Source organism: Aquarana catesbeiana, linkage group LG06 (genome assembly GCF_042186555.1).
Source record: "Aquarana catesbeiana isolate 2022-GZ linkage group LG06, ASM4218655v1, whole genome shotgun sequence".
Lineage (NCBI taxonomy): Eukaryota > Metazoa > Chordata > Amphibia > Anura > Ranidae > Aquarana > Aquarana catesbeiana.
Genome location: NC_133329.1, coordinates 305,586,584 through 305,603,718, shown reverse-complemented (window position 1 = coordinate 305,603,718; position 17,135 = coordinate 305,586,584). Strand labels below are relative to the sequence as shown.

The following is a 17,135-nucleotide window of genomic DNA, read 5'->3' as shown; positions in this document are numbered from 1 at the left end:
TTTTTATACAAAAATTAGGTCAGTTGTGCCCATTCAAATAATTGGAAGCCCACTAAAGGCTTATAAGACATATTAAAAAATAAAATGAATGTGAAATAAATAAATTTCCTTATTTTGCACAGTGGTGAGTATGTATTTAAAAAAATAGCACACATTTGGTAGCAAGCAACAATGGGTGGGCCACCTAACCTCATGGACCTAGGAGCAGTTTCACAAACTGCACCCAGAATAATGATAGCTTAAAGAGACGAAAAAGGACCTGACCACCCTGGCAGCCCTAGGATACTCTAGGGTCTAAAAAAATAATAGTTCACACTGTAACTGCTACTATGGTTTAACAAGTGTATCCTTTTAAAATTATTTTTCTGCCATCTGAGCATCTACTAAGCTTATTACAAAAATGTCCTGTATAAAGGTAACGTGAATATTATAATTTATTTTTTATTTAAAACATTTTATAAAAATGTTTACATACACTATAAGGTTAAACGTTTGTGGACACCAGACCATCATACTCTATATGAGCTTGTTGAACATCCCATTTCAACACATATACACTATGTTACCAAAAGTATTGGGACACCTGCCTTTACACGCACATGAACTTTAATGGCATCCCAGTCTTCGTCCGTAGGGTTCAATACTGTGTTGGCCCACCCTTGCAGCTATAACAGCTTCAACTCTTCTGGGAAGGCCCTCCACAAAGTTTAGGAGTGTCTCTATGGGAATGGTTGACCATTCTTCCAGCAGTGCATTTGTGAGGTCAGACGCTGATGTGGACGAGAAGGCCTGGCTCACAGTCTCCGCTCAAATTCATCTTAAAGGTGTTCTATCAGGTTAAAGTCAGGACTCTGTGCAGGTTAGTCAAGTTCCTCCACCCCAAGCTTGCTCATCCATGTCTTTATGGACCTTGCTTTGTTCACTGGACCAAATCGTTTGGTGGAGGGAAGATTATGGTGTGGGGTTGTTTTTCAGGGGTTGCGCATGGCCCCATAGTTCCAGTGAAGGGAACTCTTAAGGCATCAGCATACCAAGACATTTTGAACAATTTCATGCTCCCAACTTTGTGGGAACAGTTTGGGGATGGCCCCTTCCTGTTCCAACCAGTGCACAAAGCAAGGTCCATAAAGACATGGATGAGCAAGTTTAGGGTGGAGGAAATTAACTGGCCTGCACAGAGTCCTGACCTCAACCTGATAGAACACCTTTGGGATCAATTTGAGTGGAGACTGCGAGCCAGGCCTTCTCGTCCATATGAGTGCCTGACCTCACAAATGCGCCTATGGAAGAATGGTCAAACATTCCCATAGACACACTCCTAAACCTTGTGGACAGCCTTCCCGGAAAAGTTGAAGCTGTTATAGCTGCAAAGGCCAATTCAATATTGAACCCTACGGACTAAGACTGGGATGCCAGCAAAGTTCATGTGCGTGTAAAGGAAGGTGTCCCAATGCTTTTGCTAATATAGTGTATATAGAGGTGTTTCTGTCCTTGCAGCTAAAAGAGCCTCCAATTTTTTGAGTAGACTTTTCACAATACTTTTAATACTTTTTCATTTGTGTCTATTCAGCCAAAGGAGCCTTTGGGAGGTAAGGTACAAACTAATGTTGGATGAGAAGACCCAGCTCGCAAACCAACCCAAAGTTGTTTAGTAGTGTTGAAGTCCTTACAAATCTGGTTTTATTTACATGGGCAGTCATACTAGAACAGAAAAGGGCCTTCCTCAATTAGTTGTCACAAGTTTGTAAGTGCGCAATTGTCTAAAATGTCTTTGTATATTGTAATGTAAAAGTACAGTTCAAGTTGTCCGAGTACAAGTCCTCCCTGGAAGTGGGGCTGCGCCCACACTGCAAACGCTAATTGCCTGTTTAGTCTAAGGGACAGTAAGAGCAATTTTACTTACCCCATCCCCCAGTAGAGAGAGCCCCCCTCCACTCTAACAGGGGATTGTCCCTTGGTGTCTTAACATTCAGTGCAGGGCTATGGTCACTGCATCAGCGTTGATGATATTAGAGGAACTTGAACTGCGTAGAGTAGGGATAATGAGGCTGCAGGGATTGGCCTAGCAGCACAGAGGAGCCTGTGGGAGTGGTGGTTTAGGTATGTAAAAATGCTTTTCCAGGTCCCCCTAGACTTTAATGAGCAGTTAAGCCTTGCAGTGTGCGAGTAGCCCTACTGCAAGGGAGGACTTTTAGTTTCCTTGAGTTCAGCTTTAATCATTTAAAAGGGGTGTCCACAAACTTTTGGTCATATAGTGTATAATTTATTCAGAGCCTAGATGAAGGGTTTTTTTTCTAGTTTTGCTTAGAGTAGGTTACAACTTTTGCCAAATTATTGTTGCTGTAGTGCCCATTGGGAAGGTTTCCACTTACCTTCCGCATTGCCATTAGGAGAGGAAATCAGATAGCAGTAATAATCTAGCAGAAGTTCTATGACTGTCAGTCAACAAAAATGACTAGGGTTTCACTTTAAATATGTGTTTCTTGTTCTTTTAAAATGATAAACCATGCCTCCTTTTACTAAAGGGGACATTTATGCTGCGTACACACGACCGGTTTTGCCGTCGGAATAAACTCTGAAGGTTTCTCCGACGGAACTCCGACGGAATTCCGCTGAAACTGTCTTGTGTACACACGATCACACCAAAGTCTGATCGTCAAGAACGCGGTGACGTACAGCACGTACGACGGGATTAGAAAGTTCAATAGCCAGTAGCCAATAGCTTCCATCTCGTACTTGCTTAAGAGCATGCGTCGTTTTTGGTCTGTCGGAACAGCATACGGACGAGCGGTTTTCCCGATAGGAATTAGTTCCGTCGGAAATATTTAAAACATGTTCTATTTCTAGGTCCGTCAGAATTTTCCAAGAAAAAGTCAGATGAGGCATACACACGATCGGAATATATGATGAAAAGATTCCGTCTGACTTTTTCTGTCAGACATTCCGCTCGTGTGTACACGGCATTAGAGGTTATAGTATTGGATAAGTGACCCCAGTTCAGGTCATGTTCCACTTCCCTGTAGCTTTAAACAACCAATTCGGTTTTAAATTTAATTTTCTAACCTGCGCTGAGGAAAATTATATAGGAATTCTGATAGGTTGCTCCTGCCAACAGCGCCACTTTTCTGTACCCAGCTTTCTAAGTTGCCACACAGTGTTATCATGTAGCATCAAGCAAGAGATAAAGAAATTAATAACTTAACTTAAAACTCTCCCATATGGTGGCTGCTGGCAGGAGATCAATAAACTGTGATTCTTCATTTCTCTCCACAGTTTCCTCTACAGCATGTCCTTCTCCCTCCCCATTGCATTGATGATTGCCTGGGTCCTTTTTATAGCATCATTTGTAAAAAAACTTGTACATGAAAAAGAACTTAGACTACACGAGGTAAGGGTCAACAAAAGAGCTATTCTCAAATATTTGCTATGACTATAGAAAATGATGTTGGTGTGTTATCATAGCTAGGGATGATCTGAATTGCATTTCAAAGCTGAGAATTTGGAAAGGGGGTAGATTTTTACAACAGATTTTTACAACTGTAATAGGTTCTTACAACTGTATGTGCATTGACCTCAGAGCTGTGTGCAGGCAGCCCAGAAAAGTGGATGCACACGTAGCAGCATCCGCACACAGCAGCATGCCAGAGTTTGACATGCAATTGTGTCCAAGTATCCACTTCCAGGGGCTGCCTGCTCACAGCTCCGAGCCTGATGCACATCCATCTGCCAGTGGCTCTGCACGGAGGATGTGTTTTATTGGCCATCTGAATGAGTTCTAAATCAGTTGTACAATATGCTTACAAAAAGCTGAAGATGCAGTAAATGCATACTTGCTATCATTGCTGCCTTTCAAAGGAAATGACAACTGCAAAATGGTCTCCTTTCTGTCTTATATATAGAATGTCATGTCAAGAACTATCATACTAAACGTTATATGACCATTTATAACTGTTCATAATCAGAAACCCACTTGTAAATTTAGAAGCAGCAAAAAAATAAATCTAAACGAAGAGCAACTTTACTAGTAATAGGGATGTTTAGGCTGTTATAAAAATGTAAGAAGATGAACCAGAGTTCCTTTTTACTGTGATTAAGTCAAATAGCTATGTTGGGTAGAGACGGTCTTCAAAGAGTTCACCCAGCAAATGAGCTGTGTTGATGTGGAGATTGGTCATAGTATTAGGGTGCATCATTTACCAACCTAGTGCACCTTGGTGAAAGGTGAAAAAACCTCTTAAAACACCCCTGGCAGCATATTGCTGGAACCTCAAGGCACCTGCACTTAAATTCCAGTTTCAATTTCAGTACCCCCAGTTCCCTGAATATAAGTGTGCCCTGGTATACAAATTGCAAACAGACATATTACGGCTTGAACGTGGGAGGGGGCAGGTTGGACCCTATGTTTTCCCACAACATAAGCCTTACTATTGGTCCATAACAATGATGGTATCCAATAGTAAGGATTAGGAAGTGGAGGAGAACGGGACCAGCCTTTATACCCCAAAAGCTTGGTTGATATTTATATACCAGGAAACATTGTGCACAATATTTAAATGAATTCAACCTTTGCATTTACATTGACTTATGAACATATTTATTATTCATAAATTGTAAAAAATATTTGACTAATTGGTATCCATATTTTCTTGCAGTACATGAAGATGATGGGAGTCAACTCTTGCAGTCACTTTTTTGCTTGGTTCATTGAATGTGCAATCTTTCTGACTCTCACAGTTAGCATTCTTGTCCTAATTTTAAAAGCTGGCAAAATTCTGATCCTAAGCAATGGATTCATCCTGTTCCTGTTCTTCCTGGATTATAGCTTGACGGTCATTGCCATGAGCTTCCTCATCAGTGTCTTCTTCCACAATACAAATGTGGCAGGTCTAAGTGGCAGCCTAATCTATATAATTACCTTCTTTCCATTTATTGTGGTAGTGTCTAGAGAAGGCAGTCTGTCCTTTGCTGGAAAAACCTTGCTGGTAAGTTTTGCATTGTTCTATCCTTATTTTCCCTTTATCGGTAAAAACACTGCTAAAGACAAATTAATTTCTCAAATTTCTCAAATAAACTTCTTTCTAACTCTTTTGATAACCTCTTGTTTTATGTTTGTTATCCATAGAGCCTTTTCTCTCCAACGGCATTGAGTTATGCCACACAGTATATTGTTAGTTTTGAAGAGCAAAATGAAGGTGAGCCAACGAATGATCTTAAAAGTCTGCAGTACAACTCCATAGATGCAAAATGACACACATGAAATAAAAGTAGTGCTAAGCTGCTGATCTTTACACGTGCACTTAAAATAAGCAATGCAATGCAATTTGTCAGCACATAATCCAGCATTTCAGAGCATAGGCTCTACTATAAACTGTTGCTAATATTTATGTGGAAAACAAAGATTTTCTTTGCATGCATTTACTAATAAAAGTTTCAAGACACTGCAACATCAAGGCACCTTGGTAACGTTCTATTTGAGTGAGGCACAGTATATGGAGCAATATATAAATTGAGAGCAGTTTACCTGCACTAAGTCCTCACACATGCGGGCAATTCAAACTGAGCATATGTTGCACAACTGAAAACTGCATATCAGAACAATCAGAAGATACAAGGATACAGAGAGCTGAAAATGCTTGCAAGTCTTACATTTTTCTCTGGGAGCCACATCGCAGGTGTCCTGTAAAAGTAATTTGCAGAAGTTACAGAGGCCCATGTCTGTTTAAATAGGTCACAGATTTATTGCAGCCTAGTATTGAAAAGGGGGCAGCATTAGTAAAAAAAATAATGCCTAATTGGGCTAGCATAGAAAAGTTAACTGCTAGGCACAACCTAGCAAAATCATTATGGTATATGTGAGGCAGGCATAAATAATAGGATGACAAGACTTTAAAAGAAAAGTATGGGGTTTGTTTTTTTTTTAGAACAATGCGTACCTAGGTGGATGCAGCATCGGTCCAATGCTGCATCTGTTCCCCACCGGCTCTAACACAGAGAACCGAGCAACTGAACATCGCTGATTGCTCAGTTCTCAGAGCTCCCTGAGTAGAGCTGGTGACTGTTGGTCACTAGCTCTCTGCTCTCCCCCCCCCCATGCTCACTGGTGCACGGAGCTGTGAAGGGGGTGGGAGCGGCCGGTTCAGGCTCTCAGCGGCTCGCCGAGAGCCTGAGCCGGATGCCGCTCCAGACATGTGGGCAGATCCCTATTTCATTGTCACGATCTTCCCCGAGCCTGGACCGGCTCTGTGATTTCAGCCGACAGCAGGCTTCTGCCTGCTGAAAATGGGTCACAGGAGTGCAGAACAAACTGCACTCCTGTGATCCACAGGAGAAGTACAGCCAAATGAGCCTTGGCTGTACTTCTCCTTTAAGTGCATCCAAACCAAAGACCAAAAATGTATTATATTGCCTCTCACCAATCCATAGATGACAAAGGGGTTATTGATATTGCTCGCTTACTATATTGTATCTATGGGAAAGCAGTGTCGTCACCCTGAGTCAGGATTACAGAAACCTTCCTCTCCTCTATACCATAGAGGGGAAAAGTTTGTAGTCCTCAGAGATAACTTAGAACAATGTAATTGATAAGACTGCAGCAAGACCAACAGGCATTTTTTGCAACTATTGAACAGATATAAGAAAACACTTATAATGGTATATCTAACAGACCTAAAGAGACCAAATAAGAAACAATCATTTTTAGGGTTTACATATACTTTAAAGTCACAAAGCCATATTCCTGCGTATGAAGCTTAATGATTATACTCAGAATATACTGATGTGAGAATTAACAAGTTGAGGCTTTTAGGTGAGGTTTCTTAGGTGTTTGTTTTTCTTGATGAATTCAGTTTAGGTTCCAGAGGGAAATTAGCCATTAAAACCTATAATCAGACAAAATATATTTTATAGTTCTGGGTTGATTTGAGAAGGGTTGGAAATTTTAGCTGTCTATTACAGTTTGTGACCCTTTTGGCAAGATTTTCCCTTATGTTCTGTTGGCAACCATAAAATAATGGGAACAAGAAGGAACAGGTAGCAATAGAAACCAGACAGGGGGATTGTCCTGTGACAACTTGCTGCTGGAGCAGGAAGTGATGGTACATCCTCCCAAAGGGGTTACAGACAGCAATAAAATCATAACACAGGTTCCATTTTTTTCCTCTGTTGAATCAGGGTTTAGAAATAGGAGCTGATGATTTATACATTTACAAAAAGTGTGAATGAATACCGGTATGTACTTGTGCTATTCTGGTGTGAACTGTAACCGATTTCCATGTGGGTATTATTTGGGGATGATGTTTTGGTGAAATTACTATTGAAATGTCTGAACATGCCAATACTATAATAAGTACCTTAATAGGTGTTATCTTTTTTTTGCAGGGATTCAGTGGGATAATATGTATTCATCAACGATGCTGAATGACAGTTTTAGTTTTGGCTGGTTGTGCTGGATCATGCTGATAGATTCCATGATTTACTTTATGATTGGCTGGTACATTAAAATAGTTTTTCCAGGTAAAGAACTTGGCAAATACATCTTAATTTACATGATACCATAGCCTAGTGCATCTAACCAATTCATGAGATCCAATTCATGATTTTTTTTTCTTGTCATACTTTTCATTCAGGACAATATGGTATTGGTGCTGTTTGGTATTTCCCTGTTCTGCCATCTTTCTGGATGGAATGTTGTGGATTCCAAAGTGTGTGTTCCAAGAAACCAAGTGGACTGTTAATGTCTAACATTGTAGAACATGGCGTTTTGGAGAAAAAGGGTAAAGTCTTAGAAACAAGCTACTAGGCTATATTACTAAACTGGAAACATTTTAATCATCACATACTGTATATGTAATGAGCAAATATGCTTGCCCTCCCCAATGCATGTGTATAAATAAAATCTTTTTTAAAATTAAAAAAACAGAAAAGTAAAAAGTATATATTGTTGACAAGGTTGTCTACTAACAATAATTGTCTGTATATATCTAAAAAAAAACAAGAAAAATTACAATAGCTTTTTTTTAATGAGAACCTATGCTTTGGCTTGATTACAATGATGCTTGGTGATCAGCTGTTGAGCCACCAAGTGCTGTCGGGTGGGGGAAGGGTTCTCCAAGTTGTAGCCATACCAGAGAGGTAGAGAAGCAAAAGGAGGGTATGTGCAGCTCGAGGGGATGCCAGTAAAGCAAACCAGTTGCTTTGTCCAGTATTGGCAAAACATGTGCTTACTTGTTCATTTAAAGTTTATTTACCATAGAACTAAGATATAAAAAAAAAAAAAAACCTTAGTAGAGAAAATATATACATTGTTATGTTATCTTTTTGCAGGAGATGAACTTTATCCCTATAATGAGAAGGACCCTACTGATCTGAATTTGGGGGTCTCTCTTCATGGCTTAACAAAAGTATATAAGTCAAAAGTCGCTGTCAAAAATCTGAATTTAAATTTCTATGAAGGCCACATTACATCGTTACTAGGTCACAATGGAGCTGGAAAAACTACCACACTGTAAGAAAAAGCTATATTTATCTAAATATTTAGAAATATTGTAATATTGGTCTATAGAGTGGTTATTTGAGTTACTGTTGCCTTTCTATCATCTCAAACCAGTCTGCCCATTCTCCTCTGACATCAACAAGGCATTTTCCTCCACACAACTGCCGCTCACTGGATATTTTCACTTTTTCGGACCATTCTCTGTAAAGCTTAGAGATGGCTGTGCATGGAAATCCCAGAAGATCAGCAGGTTTTGAAATACTCAGATCAGCCCATCTGGCACCAACAACCATGCCACGTTCAAAGTCACTTAAACCCCTTTTCTACCCCATTCTGATGCCTGGTTTGAACTTCAGCAAGTTGTCTTTACCATGTCTAGTTGCTGCCATGTGATTGGCTGATTAGCAATTTGTTTTACCAAGTAATGGAACAGGTGTACCTAAAAGTGGCTGATGAGTGTATATACACACACGCATAATTATAGTTTTAATTATAAATTATATTATATTATAATTATAATTATAATTTCATGTCATTGCTGGGATCTTGGCACTCTGAAATCTCTGCATGGGACACCTTTGGTGCCAATAAGGTAAGAAATGACTATTAGGGACTGCTGAATACTGGTACAACAAGGTTATGATGGTACAAAATGTTTATGCTTTTGACGTTCTAGTGATATACTGGAGTAATACAAAGTTGTTATTACATTTACTTTTCCTCCTCTACAGCTCCATGCTGACAGGACTTTTCAGTGCCACATCAGGCACCATATATGTCTATGGTGAGGATATCCTTACACACTTAAGCAAAGTCAGAAAGAACTTAGGTGTCTGCATGCAGTATGATGTGCTGTTTGACCACCTCACCACTAAGGAGCACCTGCTGCTGTATGGATCTATTAAAGCTCCACAATGGAACATGACACAGCTCCATGAGGAAGTAAAAAGGTACGTGTAATAACTGTCTAAGGATGCTAAGAAGTGTATTTGTACATTAAAAAAGACTTTCAGCTTTCAGGGGAAGATATGGGATTTCATGGTAAATACCGTGATAAGAGTATTTTATAATTAATAACTATTATATTTATATCCAAATGACATTTTTTACCCCCATGCAGAATGTATTCGTTTTGTTCTGTCTTCTTTTTAGCTAAACGTGACAGAGAATGGATTATATTGTCCAAAAAAGGCCAAAGGCCACAACAAATAAAAATCTGCACCTAGGTCAAACATTCAGGTCAAGCTCCAACAAGGGCCAGTATTTATCTTATACTGTACATATGTTTTTTTGTGTTTGAAGGCATGCATTGACAGATTGAAATATACAATTTTCACACTTAATTATACAAGTTACATAATAAAGCTAGGTGTCAAGTAAGCACTGAAAATCCCAAAGTGACACAAGAGAATATAATACAATTTGGTAAAGGGTGCAAGAAAGGTGTACATACAATTTCAAAGATGAGAGAACTCTTAAAAAGAAACTTGTTAAATGGCATGCTGCCTGGCACAGCTTAGGTTGCTAGCCAGTGCTGATGGCTACTATTGCCTAAATCCTGGTGGCATGGCTAATTCTTTAGCCTAAAGTAGTGCAATTCATGAACCTGACTTGAAACTAGTGCCTTTTCCAGGAGTGGGGCTACAGTACACCAGCCCCTGGTGCAGCTCCTGCTTTAGCAAATAACAGCCATGACAGGTCTTCTTTAATTGGTAATTATCTGGTATATTCACATAATTATAAAGGAAATGTAAAAGGCATTCTGCAACATAAATGTTATTTTAAATTACCTTTTTCATTGATCTTAGACATATTTAATGGGAAATGCAATACGTTGGTGTCTTTTTTTTCTTGTCACTTGTATGCCTGAATAGTTTATGTTCTTAACAACAGCTCTCTATAATTACATCTTACAACAATTCAAATCATTTATGCATAAACAACAATTGTCTTACAATTGCAAAAAAAAATAAATATAAGAAAGAAACATGGCACATTCACATCTAATCTGGAAAAAAAAATGTATCTATTTTGGCGTTAGCGGTTAAAATAACTGAATTGAAACAATTTGGCAAACTGATGCTTAGAAGGGATTAAATCGACCTCAAGATTTGAAAACCTTTTTTCTACAGTTTATTGAAATGGATTAAATTTCTGAATCAGAACTGTGCATCTAGAAAGAACAGGTTTTGTGTAAGCAGGACTGGTATACCCAAAAGACATTTTGCTGAATGTATGTCTAAACATAACGTTAGGTATTGTTCCTTAATCTTTGTCTTACTTTAAAAACCTTTCCCAAGTTAGAGAACAACATTTTTTGCTTCTCATGCATGTTTAAATGGAAAGAGGGCAGCTATGACAAGATGTGAGTTCAATTCCCAGTCAGATGTAATTTAGAAGTTTTTTATTTTCCTTTTAATACCTGATAAGAACCATTTTATCTGTCTTCCTCTTCTATGTCTCTTGTGAAAGTTACTGACAGAGGTACTGATTCATCACAGTTAAATATCTCTAGCTCTGAACTTTCTGATCAATGGTCCAGAAAAATGATAGGAGATGGCAAAACGATGCCTCACTGCATTTTTTTTCTTCCGGATGATCCTATATTGATTGCAGAGTGTTTGTGGAACATTTTGGAATTCTGTATACATATAAAACACAATATAAATGCAAATGCTCATTAGGGTCTTTTTACTGCTGCAGTGCATTTTCACTGTTGTCGAATATTTTATTTTAGCAAGAATGTACTTTCTATACAGTATACATCCATACATTTGTAATACAGTTTTATTTTCTTAAAGAGGAACTCAGACAAGTGTAATTGGATTTATAACACAACTGCAATGCCATGCAGATGAAATTGGTAACCTTCTGCTTTAAAAAAAATCTACCCTTTTATGGTGCACCCATGAAGGTGACTGTCATCCATGTGTGCAAAAAATGTGTGACCCTTCCTTTTGAAGGCAAGATAAGGAAAGTTTGAACCAGGAAAAGAATAGCTTCTCTGATGCAGTGGCAGCTTTCCCTACTATTGTGTTATTTTACTTTGTTCCTCAATTAATGTAGCACACACTGTATGTTGTAATGCCCCGTACACACGATCCGAAAATCGTACGTAAAATGCCGCATTCGAAACGATCGTACGATAATCGGATCGTTAGTACAGAGCTTTCGAGAGCCGATCAGGACAGTTCATCCGATATTATTCTATCGGACATGCACGGAAATTTTTTCCGTACGATGCCAGATCGTACGATTTTCGTTTAATCGGTACAGCTATCGTTCGAAAATGCAATACAAATGCATTGCAACACATGACATCGCTTCCGAATTTTTATTCTGTCGTACGGGAATTTTCGGGACTTTAGTAAACTCATCAGATTCGATGTGAGATTAGCATGCAAACAAAAACGGACGATCATTCGTCCGATATTCGGATCGTGTGTATGGGGCTTAAGTATACTACCACTAAAAGGTAATTAGGTTATTGTTGTTAAAATGTCCCCAAATGTTATCATTGTCCTACCTGTGAACATGAAGGCGTGTACCTAACAGAGTAATACAGTCTCCAGCATGACATTGGCTACTTTGTTTGCAGAACATTGAAAGATACTGAACTATACAATCATCGACACAAGCCTGTGAAGACCTTATCTGGTGGCATGAAGAGGAAGTTGTCTATTTGCATAGCCCTAATTGGTGGCTCCAAGGTTGTTGTTTTAGATGAGCCCACTACTGGAGTAGACCCATGTTCAAGGCGCAGCATCTGGGAAGTCATTTCCAAAAACAAGAAAGGTACAAGTTACAGAGTTACATTGTATAATATTGCCTCCTGAAATGTACAATTCATTACATACTTGTAAACCTAAAAAAATCTAAAAGATGTTTTAAGAGTCACCTACATGTGACATTTGTAATCATTTAATGGCATGACAATAATGTCTGGTTGACATTATTAATAAGCAGTTGCTTAGATTACAACACTGTGGTTTTATTGTGTTGCAAACTAGGCATTTGTCAAAAAGAGGATACTCTTTTACTATTAAAGTAAAAGTCCAGGTTAAAACTAACTAAGCTTAAAATGGCTCCCACCCCTTTCTAACATCTAAAGAAGGTGGTGTTAGTTCCTCGAAGCTGGCTTCAGGAGAGAGTAGGGACAGCCGACAGTGGATACCCATAGTAAGCCTATGGGTGACATCACTGGCCAAACATTCTATCCATATTTGTCTTTTTTCCTTTCCCCTCCTGAAGCTGGCTACTGAGGAGATCAAATGACCAGACTGGAGCGCTCTGAGGGTAAGTATATGAATCTTCCTTTTACAGGGTAGTTGGTATTGGAGTTAGACGGGGGGGGGGGGGGGGTGTCCATTTATTATTATTGCTTATTCAGGGATCATCACTGTAATAAGCAATCAGAATGTAAAAAAAAAAAAAATCCCTGATCACCCCCAGAGTAGTATAGTGTCATTATAGTGACACTGTACTGCTCTGGTGACAATATGTAAAAAAAAGTAAAACAACCACTGTGGCAGGGATCATGTAAATTGGCTGGCTGCTCTGATATAACTGTATGTCAGTGCCATTATCTCTAATCACTACCACAGCAGTACAATGTCACCAGACCAGTGCTGCCAGTCAGTATCCCTAATCACTGCCACACCAGTCAGAGTCCCCAATCACTGCCACCCGCTCACAGTGTCCCGAACCACCGCAATCCACTCAGAGTGTCCTTAATCAGAGTAGTTCCCTTACAGTGTCTCTAATCACCACAGTGCAGCCACAGTGTCTCTAATCACTGCCACCCACTCACAGTGTCCCTAATCATGTTTGCATCAGTCATATTGTTCTTGATCACCGCGACACCAGTCATATTGTCCCTAATCACCGCCACACCAGTTACAGTGTCCCTGATCACTGCCACACCATTTATGTTGTCCCCGATCACCGCCAAACCAGTTACTGTGTCCCTGATCACCAACACACCAGTCATATTGTCCCTGATCATTGCCACACCAGTTACAGTGTCCCTGATTACCACCACACCAGTCATTTTGTCCCTGATTACCACCACACCAGTCATATTTTCCCTGATCCCAGCCACACTATTCACATTGTAACTAATTACTGCCACACCAGTTACAGTGTCCCTGATCACCACCAAACCAATTGGAGGGTAGAAACATCATGTTACCTCCACAGTTCCAGAGTAATATGACAAGTCAGGGAATAATTCTTTATGCCAACTTTTAACCAAATAAAATATTAAATCATGTATAGACTAATCCTTGTAGTATAATATAGCTTCACTGAGTAAATATTCAAAGTTATTTTAATAGTGTTCACCTTTACGTCATGTTTGATGTGACTTTTATTTTATTTTTTCTTTGTATTAAATATAGAGATTTTAATTTAGCCCCAAGGGAGAGTTTCTCATGGTACAGTGCAATCACTCTTCCTAATTCTTTCCAACTCTTTTGTGATAATAAGACATCAAAACTGTAACAATCATATTTTTGCATCCAATAAATAGACAATTAACACTGCACCTTTTGACTTCAGATAAAACAATAATCCTGTCCACACATCACCTGGATGAAGCAGAAGTACTGAGTGATCGCATTGCCTTTCTTGAGCAAGGGGGTCTAAGGTGTTGCGGGACCCCAATGTTCCTCAAAGAGAAATTTGGAAGTGGATACCATCTCACGCTCACCAAAAAAGTAAGTTAATTTCTATTTCTTAGAATTAGCAAGAAAGACAGGCCAAGGATGTATAGTCTACAATTTAACATCTTAGTGTCTTGACTTGTCATTTTATCTGTAGCTAAATTACTGGTATATGGTTATTAGATAAAAATATTTTATTTTTTCAAACAAAGGTGACAATCTAACATTCTTTGTAGAGACAATAATTGTATATCCAGATCAATTGTTTATGACAATGTAGCCAGTTTAATATGTTCCAGCAGGATCAGTAAGATTCCTTTTCATAGAATGTTAAAGCTGCAGAATTTGATCTATCTCCCAAGCAGAAAAAAAATGAATTAACAGAACGATCAAAACACCATTTTACTTGCAGCTGAAATGGTTAACACATAACTATCCCTTCCTTAGCTCAGCTCAGCCCTGAGAATCAAAGTTACCAGCCAAATTAATTATTTTCTGATTTTAAAACATCAGGGCCTGATGAATCTTATTGGGTTGACCTCTAGTGTGAACCGGCTTATCGACTCTAGAAGTTCTAATTCACAATCTAGACATTCCTCCATCACAAGGCCATGAAATAAAAGCAAAGGCAGTATAATGATGCACTGTGCATGCATAAACTATGATAAGTGGGCGCCAGGACATGGAACAGATTCCAACTCTCCTTCTACAGCCCCTATAATCCTGTGCATAAAGAACTTTGTGATTGAATGCATGGACCATACATTAATGAAGGCACAGGAGATATACAAGGCCAAACAATTAAATACAGATATACTGCTCACTTTCCATGGAAACTTGACAACTGTGGGTTGAAAACTGCGTGCTAAATGCAAGGGTTTTGCAATCCAATTAATAATCTCATTTGTATCCATTCTGCTCTTCTTCTCAGCTATCATTCTGACCTTGAATGAGACGAACAAACATTTTAAAAGTCTGTTAAAGCTTAAAATATTGTTGTGTGTTCAGTCACAGATTGGGGCAAGTCCAGGATGACATGGGCTCAGAGGAATTGGGTTGAATGATGCTTGTCAGAGGACCGAGGATAACTAGCAGCATAAAAAATAGTGCTATGTGAAAACAATCTCTTGTCTGAAGCTGAATATTGCAGTACATGCTGTTTCTTTTTTTATCAAATAATTGTTTTTTATTTTTATAATTATACATACAAACAGATAATATATCAAATAAGTTCATTAAATATCTGAAGTTATTAAATGATATTGCACATGCTGTTTCTAAGTTTATCTTTTAATGGGCATTTCATTTTAACATGAAGGTTTTTTCATGCCATTTGTACAAATTTATTTATTTTTTTCTGCCTGGAGCAAAGGAAATAAAATTCAACTGAACATTGTTTGGTAGTATTTTACACCTATATAAACAGATAGGCACATGTAACAATCTGGAGACACAGTCATCTGTCGCTGTATTTCTAGAAGCTGTTTATTATTAAAATCAGGAAAGAATTATGTATACTTTTTATATGATTGGCTACAGAGCGGGGAACCAAGTGTTGCCTAGGAAAGGGTATACAAAACACATGGTCACTCAGATAAAAAAAAAAAGATAAAATAAAAAGAGCATTGTGTGGATCAGAAATTCAGCCTAACGAAGTTACAAATGTTTTGGTAGCTAAAACAGGACTTGCATATGCATTTTAACTGTGGAGACCAGATTTAGAATACTGTAACTTTTGTCTGTAAATTACATGGATTCTGACCACGTTTGGTTGTTCTTATTAAATCTCTTCTATTCCAGTTCCCCAACCAGAAGAATGATAGGTTATGCGAGTCTGAGAGGGTGACGGCTCTTATCCAATCACATATTCCTGAAGCAACACTAAAAGAAGATGTGGGAGGAGAACTTGTCTATGTCTTACCACCATTCAGAGCTGAGATATCAAGTGCCTACTTATCTCTACTCCGAGATCTGGATGCTAACATGCATGATCTGAGTTTAGGCTGCTACGGCATCTCAGATACAACTATAGAAGAGGTGAGATTACACATGAACTTCTTGAGAAACCAAAGTGTTGAAAAATGTTCAAGTACTATAATCACCAAATTGACAGCACGGTCACTCTCTTCAATCAGGACACACATCACATACTATCTTAAAAAGCAGTGGCGGCTGGTGTTAAACATATGGGGGGGCGGCAGATTAATATTTGGGGGGGCGGAAAACTAACGCCACCCCCCAATACTTCCCGGAAAGGAAGGCGGAAGTGATCCACCGCCACCCCCCCCCTCTGTGGGAGATGGACCTTACTTTAGGAGGCAGGGGGAAAGAAGATCCAGGGCCATTGCTTCTCCTCCCGGTTGAACAGGAAGTTAGTCTTGAGACCTGATTGGTCTCAGGACCCGCTTCTTGAGTGGCCGGGAGGAGAATCTGGAAGACTATAGCGAATATTAATTCTCTATTGTCACATAAGTGGGTGGCCTCAGAGCACAGTGCTCTGGGCCCCGAACCCACCCTGTTTGGAAGTCAATTAGAGCCTCAGGCTCTAATCATGTGCTTAAAAAAAAAAAACCCATTGGAATCCATGCATCCATCACCTTGAATGTAGATTAGGGGCCGGGCGCATGGATTACGGGGGCGGCACACCTGCGCCCCTTATGGACGGGCTACCACTGTTAAAAGGACAAAACATTGTGTATTGTCATTCCACTATAACATTCCAAATACCTTTACTGATTGTACCTCTATTAAAATACTCTGGAAAGGGTGGTGGTTTTAATGTAATACATTTAGAATGTGTTTAATCACTGGACCTGATATGGCTTGGGTATCTACTATGAATTCTTCCAGGAAGGCTCCCTTTAGGGATATTTAAATTGTATCCAAAGTTAAAAATTAAAATGCAATATAGCTTATTTGTCCTTATCTGTGGTGGCTGCATTTTTCTTTTATGCCTTTTTTTCCTTTATTCTCACATTTGA

At 39.0% G+C, this 17,135-nt stretch overlaps 1 protein-coding gene across 1 annotated transcript in view; it reads left to right on the top strand.

Annotated features, from left to right (window-relative positions):
• Positions 1-17,135, top strand: part of ABCA12 (ATP binding cassette subfamily A member 12) — a 135,578-nt gene that overhangs the window by 30,697 nt on the left and 87,746 nt on the right. Inside the window, exons 12-21 of the mRNA XM_073633579.1 lie at positions 3,274-3,388; positions 4,653-4,982; positions 5,123-5,192; positions 7,378-7,512; positions 7,626-7,772; positions 8,323-8,503; positions 9,223-9,441; positions 12,090-12,286; positions 14,051-14,208; positions 15,955-16,191. Of these exons, the coding sequence (XP_073489680.1) occupies positions 3,274-3,388; positions 4,653-4,982; positions 5,123-5,192; positions 7,378-7,512; positions 7,626-7,772; positions 8,323-8,503; positions 9,223-9,441; positions 12,090-12,286; positions 14,051-14,208; positions 15,955-16,191 (1,789 nt within the window). The remainder of the gene's footprint in view (positions 1-3,273; positions 3,389-4,652; positions 4,983-5,122; positions 5,193-7,377; positions 7,513-7,625; positions 7,773-8,322; positions 8,504-9,222; positions 9,442-12,089; positions 12,287-14,050; positions 14,209-15,954; positions 16,192-17,135) is intronic.